The 7,917-nt window shown below is 43.5% G+C and overlaps 1 protein-coding gene across 1 annotated transcript; it reads right to left on the bottom strand.

Annotated features, from left to right (window-relative positions):
* Positions 1 to 17: 17 nt before the first annotated feature.
* lhfpl5a (LHFPL tetraspan subfamily member 5a) lies at positions 18 to 3,549 on the bottom strand. Its single transcript, XM_034585597.1, has 3 exons — positions 2,971 to 3,549; positions 1,051 to 1,287; positions 18 to 92 (listed from the first exon to the last, which is right to left on the bottom strand). Exons 1-3 carry the CDS (start codon positions 3,371 to 3,373, stop codon positions 82 to 84), a joined length of 651 nt encoding a protein of 216 aa, XP_034441488.1. The 5' UTR covers positions 3,374 to 3,549; the 3' UTR covers positions 18 to 81.
* Positions 3,550 to 7,917: the final 4,368 nt, after the last annotated feature.

Raw genomic sequence — 7,917 nt, 5'->3', positions numbered from 1 at the left:
CACATTTTGAGTTTTAAAAAACGATCAAAAGACTTTTGAATCCCGAGTCAGCAGTTTCTGTCTCGTCGGTGGTCTCTTCGTCTATGCATTATCTGTGGTGGAGAGAAAAGATAAAGTGAAATCATCAGTTCACACAATGACATGCATTTAAAATATCTGGAGCCCAGCAGGGTTTTCAACATGTACTGTGCACCTGCCTAATTTACACATTACAAGACTAGGACTTTAGTATTGAAAGTTAACATGATGGAGGGGGTTTCTCCAAATTATCTTCTGGGGCCATGGTTGTTTGTAACATTTCACAGCAACTAATCTGATAGTTGCTTCTATTCAAATTAAAACAAATGTTAACATTGTGGGAAAGCAAGATGATTATTAAGTCATTTGAGTACATCACCAAGGAAACAAGGCTATTGTGGTACTGGTGTGGTGCCATTCCATCAAATACATGCTGAGACATTTCAATGAATGCACGAAAAACAGCTTGTGATGCAGGAAGAGTCAGAGGATTGTCAGTCTTCAGAATTTAATTTGTCCTCAAGGGGCTGTGAATATCTGGAGCAAATTTCACAGGAGTCAGTGAATCACAAATATTGTTCAAGCTAAAAAACCATGATCGATATCAACACAAATGTTGAAGGTTTTTGACGTCTCACGACAAACTGACTGACTTAATGAGCAGGATTCAATGTCAATTTTTGACTTAATACTAACACTATTAGAAACGGGTCTACAAAACAGACCTTGTTTTGTATAGACTTAACCCTAATAAAATAATGTTCCCACTGAGTGCTAAACTAAGACTGAACTTCAGACCTCCATGATTCAGTACTTTCACAGAGGTCCTTAGAGGTTCAAGGCTGTCCAGCCCCTTTTTCCATGTCCCCAGTTAACTCTCACACCGCCTTCTCTGAAACCTTAAACCTTTCCACTCGCTAACTCCCTGGAGTCCAATTATTACCTTCCTCTTGCATCTTTGTCTAAAAATCCTAATCCACCCTGTATCCTCCACCCCGCTGTATCTCCAGCCTCCCTTCGCCCGGTCCGTACCTTTCCCCTCCACCTGGAAGTCCTCGGGCAGCAGCTTGTCCTGCCTGTTGCCCAGGCTGAAGGCCAGGAAGGAGAGGGCAAGCGAGTCCATGATGCTGATGATGGCCAGGATGTACGCCCAGCGCACCGTGCAGTTGCCCAAGGTGTATTTGTCGGTCCGCTGGCCGCACATTCGCTTCACCGCCTCCGAGTCCCAGCCGTCAGGATAGATCATGCATCCAATCACCATGCATGTACCTGAGAGGGAGGGAGGCACGGGTTGGTCAAGGTTTTTGGGTTTGGGTTTAAAATATGTTACTTCCATCAACAGACATTCGTTTGAACATTTACTAGTTGTTGAATGAGTTTTATATACAAACATTCAAGGATTTAAATGAGGGAGACCTGCAGAAAACATTATTTTGATATCATCACCCCCTGCAACCCTCAAAGGACAAGTGGTATGGGTGGATGCATGGAGCATGACTGGGTGATGTTGATGGGAAATATCACAAACCACCTTCTCCTCCTCCAGAGCTAAATCAACAAAACTTGCCTCCAGAGAAAGTAAATGTATGCACTACACTCATTCAGCTACACACACACACACACACACAGGTGAGGTGTTGCTTAGCAACTCTAGAACATCTCAGTTGCAGAAAGAGGAATGTGTTCATCCATTATTGACTCTGCAGACAGAAAGGCGGCCATGTGTTGTAGCACACACACCCACACACCCACACACTCACTTTCACTTTCTGAGCCTCATTCACCCACTTAAAGTTCTCACACTCACTTTCTCAGTTTCTCCTCAGCTTACCAACGCTTTGGGAAGTTAAACGATGACACAGCAGGATTCTGCTTTTGTACTGAACAGATACGTGAACCAACACGTTTCCAGAAGAACTTCAACCACTCCCAGGAAAAGACACTGAAAATGTGTCAAACCCTCAACGTCTGTACTTTCAATCTAAAACAAGCTCTGACATAGGACATCAGACCTGAACTTTATCTGACATTCCTGTAGGTTTCTTATATGTCCTCACTTTGCAAACATGTCCTCAAGATCTAACACCCCCCCCCCCCCCCCCCCCCCCCCCCCCCACACACACACACACACACACACACACACACACACACACACACACACACACACACAGCAGGTGTAACAGCACTCCTCCAGGTTAACCTGGTTGTTTGTTACAGGCTTGTTTCTCTTCCAACTACATCTGTTTACATCCTGCATCATGTTTCAGAATCAGGTTTCACCTCAGACTCGGTGTTGAAGGCAACAACTGAAATGATGCTGGATAATCTACAGTATTACAGCTTCAGTTACATGGCCTTTCTTAGATATCCTCTCAGTGCAGTACTGTCACACTTTCCATGAGTGTTTCAGTTTGGTGCAACTTCTTACTTCAACTTGACAACATTCCAGAGGATGGGTTATAATAACTTGTTCTTTCCACTCAACTTTTAACAGCTGTGGTCACTTTTACACCGTTTTCTTTACTAAACATTAACTTGTAACAAAAGTACCATTTATACATACTTACATTTGCACAATATTTGATTGTCTTTTTCTTCAAACTAATGTGAATAAATTGTTCATCTTGGACTCAGAAACTAAAGTTTGTTTGTGTTCAAAGTTTTTGGTGTAAACTAAATAAGAACAAAATACAAACTACTGAGGTATGAGATAGTCCTCTGTTAGATTTTTAACTATTCTCTTGATTGTTGTTTATGAACACACAAAGATTGTGTGTTTTTACAATCTTGAATTTTAAATAAAATGGTCTTATTATAATGCACTACATGGTGTTGATAACGTTATTTAAGAGGCAATGATGTGCGACATGTTTTTATGTGAGAATCATAGAAACTTTTGACGGCATATCTATCTCATAACACTATACATGTACAGACTGTGGTGCCGCTCACTGGAGGCCAGCTGCATCCAGGCGCAGATCTTGTACACGCTGCCCGCGTTGCAGAAGAAGAAGAGGCTGAAGCAGACGATGCTGCCCACCACCAGCAGCATGGAGATGCCCACGAAGAACATGGCCGTCTTGAAGGCGCCGGACGGGATGGAGCCGAAGTCCAGCGCGCTCCCTTTGCACGTGAGCTCCGAGGTGAGCGCGTTCCCGATGCAGTAGTGGAAGAGGCCGAAGTACCCGGCCTGCGGCGTGTTCACGCTGTCCCCGATCCAGTACGGCTGGATGAACACCACCACGGTGATGACGGCGAAGGTGATGGTGAACACCGTCCACAGCACGCCCATGGCGCGCGAGTTACGCACGTAGTTGGTGTGGTAGATCTTGGCCGCCTCCACTGCGGGGAGCATGGTGCGTAAAAGAGGCGGGATGGATCCAACACTGACACTCTTCACTTTCCCCTTGTCGTGTTGTTCCACATGTCACAGGGATGGATCGTGTGGGACTGAAGTCTCTCCAGATGGATCCAGTGTGTTGCTGAGTGTTCCATGTGTGGATGTGTCCCCTCTGTGTCAGCTGAGTGTCTCCTCTCCAGGGGAGGACAGAGATGATGAATGATTAATGGTTAAAGGATCTGAAGAATAGAGTGACACAGGATGGGGCCGGAGCAGATGGCAACCCAGTCTACTCCACTCTCACTTTTAATGGCATAGGTTACTCCATCACTTTCTTTTTTCTTTTTTTATATTGTGATTCAAATTAAATGCACCAATACATTACACTGATGCTAAAGGGAATCTTTGACAAATATGAACCGGAACAGCTACACCAAGTATTGTCAATCCACCTAGTCAAGAGTAAAGACTGTGATCATACAAATGCAGATGTTGTTATCAAATCTCTCCATTAATAGTCTGAATTCTTATCTGTGCCTATGATTCCTTGAGGTGAACAAGGATCTGCTCTGGGTCTTTACTTTTCCAGAGATGAGGAGACCCTCCATTATCAGAGTAACTCACCTGCATGTTCTGCTCTTAAACACTAGATGGCGCTACAGAGCTGCAGTCCATCATATCAGAGGCATTCACACCACTGGTTCCTCACTTTGCCTGAAATCACTCAAACACATCTCAAGCTGTTTAAGTCTGTTCTTATGTTTTTTGGTAACACATCCTGAGACAAAGTGAAAAAGTGTTTTAAACAATTAAACGTACCTCTCCATCCATGTTCGACACTGTCTTCTCTAATGACTGTTGTAAATACTTGTATTTTGTTGATGTGTTCTATTGCACTTCTGTCTGTCCTGGGATCTTTTCCCCCAGTTTATATTTTTTTGCTATTTTGTCCTCACCCTATAGAGTTGAGGGCTTTAGGACAGATGATGTCACACTTTGTACAGATTGTTAAACCCTGTGAGCCAATCTGGGATTTGTGAATATGGGCTACACAAATAAAATCGGATTTGATCATAAATCCGAAGAAAACTGGAAGGATTTAAATCTCCTACCTCCACTGACAGGACAGATGTTTTTTTGACATCATTTAGTGGAATACCAACGTTTTGAATTGAACTGAACATTTATATCAAATGAAAAAAGATACAGCAGATATTATCAAATCTAGGCTTATGCTAGCAGTGGGCAGACTGAAGCGATTGGCAAATCAGAGGCAGCTTAAGGGTGGGTGGACTATTCAACACTCTCCACACAAAATATTATGACACATTCACAAACTTTTTACATTAAAGAACTAATTTGATTCTTGACACCGTAACAGTTAACAATCTTCATCCCTTTACATTTTTTCCAACTCAACTGCTTTTTCATGCCAACTCCAGGCAGCACCACAGTGTATCTGCAGCTCTTACAGAGGCAGCCATCCCCACAATCTCTTCACAAACTTGTCTAGGTTAAACAACATTTAATGTTTTGCCAAAAGTCATGTGTGTGTTGCTCTTTTACAGTCTTGTGTGGCTTGTAATGCATTTCTACAACAAATGGGAAATTGTCCAATGATCTAATATCCTACCTCCCATCATACCAGTGTTTCTCTGTGGTTTTGATCTCTGTTCTGTCCCACATTCTGCTGTGCTGTAACAGCACATGAATGTATTGACTTTCACAGACCTCATGCTGACATGTGGCCTTTTGTTAGCGTTCACATGCTAATAAACCAGCACCTACCTGCACAAAAGACCTGACTGAATGGTTTCTTTGAGCCTGAGTTTTGACCTAGAATTCCGATTCTGTGATGTTTGCTCTCTCTTCAGTTCCAGTTAATATTCATTCCTGCTGATCCTTTAGTGAGACTTGTACATTTGGAAGGTTGATATATAGATCTGCAGTGAATTGTGTGTGTATGTTTACATGTGTCTTTGTGTGATTGAGTGTGGGCACAAGCGTGTCGATGCACTCAGCTTTATTAAGTGATACTGGCCCAGAGTGAGAGGGAGGCTCTTTATAATCAAGTTATCTGGGAGTGGCAATCCAATTTTCAGATGCAGAATTGAGTGAGATTTGTGTGCATGTGTGTGTGTGTGTGTGTTTTGGGTATGTGTGTGGCTGTTTTTGTATGTGCAAATGCCTGCATCTGCTCTATGAATACATAATGTGATCTATCATGTTAGTCAAAGCTCTCTTGGTCCCAAACAGTAAATCATGAGCAACACCTCACTGACATGGAATTATTTTCATAGAGTAGATATCGTCGAGATATAATCTATTTTACTAGACAGACACATACAGAAGCTGTAACCTATTGAATTCACCAATCTATAAAAGGCCTGTCCTAGCAAAACTTATCTAAATAGCACTTATTGCTTCAAGGGGAAAGTCAGGAGTCTGACGATGCTCCTTATCTTAGATTGTGCATAAGGTGGAAGTGTGTGTGTGTGTGTGTGTGTGTGTGCGCGCACAATTAACCCGTTATACCCTCTTTAGGCCAAGCCTCAGAGAGCACAAAGAGGCTTTTCTGCCATTTCAGCATCTCTTCCTGTCCCTTTCTGTCTGCCTCCTTCAGAGTGCTGTTACCATAGAAACAAGGCGCTGGATGCCCTTAGTGAGAGGAGAGGGTAGGTGACAGGGTAAGATCACAGAAATACAAATTAGGTACTTACACTCATTTAATGACACACCACTGCTATGGCGAGTCAGTCAAACTAGCTGGTAATCTTACTTTCATGAACCACTTCAATCACAGCTGGATCTATTTCAGGAAGTGGGATTCACCCTGAAAACCAAACGTTTATTTTTACCAATGTGCATTGTGACAAACATCCTCTTTCACATAGGTTTAATGGGTTGTATGATCCAACCTGGTTCACTTTACATGAGCACAGGACTGATGCCAAACTTTTCAGTTACGTGTGAATACAAAAGTGTTATCTGTTATATTTAAAACACAATACCATGTGACTGCTCTCTGGGGCTGCAGGAGGGTCATCCACTGACCACAGGGGAGGGTCGGTGGTTCGATCCCCAGCTCCTCCAGTATGCAGTGTCCTGGGAGATACTGAACCTCAAATTGCAGCTCTGTCAAGTATGAATGGTGGGTTAATGGGTGAATGCAACTTGTACTTTCAAGCGCTTTGAATGGTCAATAAGACTGGAAAAGAACCTAAATTCTATTGACCATTTACTTTGTTTCCTTCCAGCCCCTGTAGAGAAGTCAGTGCAGCTTGTTCCTGAAGCTGTGGGGAAGTTTCTACCTCCTCTTTTGTCAGCTGACACAGATGGACTCTATTAGCCTTTTGTGAATGTGTGTGTGTGTGTAAGTAAAAGCATGCAATGGGCTGGGGGCAGAGGGCTAAGTAACAACCAGTCCTTGTCCATTCTCTCTCTCTCTCTCTCTCTCTCTCTCTCTCTCTCTCTCTCTCTCACACACACTCACACACGCACACACACACACACACACACACACACACACACACACACACACACACACACACACAGTCACTACCTCCCTCAAACAGCCCTGAGGCTGCAGCAGTCACTATGAGCCGCCCTCCACCCTCCGGCCTCCGGCCCAGCCACCGCCCGGTCACTGCCCAGCAGGAAGCATCAGAGCCTGGGTGAAGATGTGGGAAAAATGTGGGTCAGCGTTTTGCCCTGGGATGGAAGCTGGAGTGTAGGTCTGCTGTAGAGTGGCTCATGTTCATGACACGTTACTGATCACTCAGGACCGTTATACTCCTCAGTGACTAGTGATCTGTGAGTAACTACATACAGTGTTTGATCAGTACTTCTTCCAGACATACATTCAACCTTAGAGCGCAGCACATTGCTTTTTCTAAACACATCACAGTGAGACCTGAGAGATACATTGATATATTGATACATTGACAGACATGTCATCAGTTTGATGTTGTAATACAGTTAAACAGTTTTTAAAGGAGAAGATTGCCAATGGGGGAACAACTGCAGGTGGAAAAGTTTCTTGGTCCTAGATGGGGCCGAGATAATTCTGATACACTTCCTCAAAGTGACATCACATGAGGCCTGCGCAAAAACCTGGAGCATTCAACCGACATTTAGGGATTTTTCCAGGGGCTATTTCATGATTTGACCCTCTGGTTGCCTGGCAACCTCACAGAGATGGTTACACGTTCATTAGAGAGCGTTAGAGGTGCTGATATGTTGATATTTATTTTCGTTAACCTTCAGACAGTGTCACACAAGCTGTTTTCAAAACTTTGAATGCATGAAAGCATCATTATATATATCGCCAGCTGTCCCTTATCTTTACCGCTAAATAGTCGCACCATTCACATCTACAGTCACTTTAGAGTCTCCTATTAACTTAACCAATCTGCATGTCTTTGGACTGTGGGAGGAAGCTGTAGCACCTGCAGAACCCCCCCCCCCCCAAGCACAAATGGGGAGAACATGCAAACTCCAAAAATTGGTGTTCAAACCAAGAACATTCTTGCTGTGAGACAACAGGGCTAACCACTGTA

This window comes from Hippoglossus hippoglossus, chromosome 5 (genome assembly GCF_009819705.1).
Source record: "Hippoglossus hippoglossus isolate fHipHip1 chromosome 5, fHipHip1.pri, whole genome shotgun sequence".
Taxonomy (NCBI): Eukaryota; Metazoa; Chordata; class Actinopteri; order Pleuronectiformes; family Pleuronectidae; genus Hippoglossus; species Hippoglossus hippoglossus.
The sequence above is the reverse complement of the archived record's forward strand: the minus strand, read 5'-3'. Positions and strand labels throughout refer to the sequence as shown.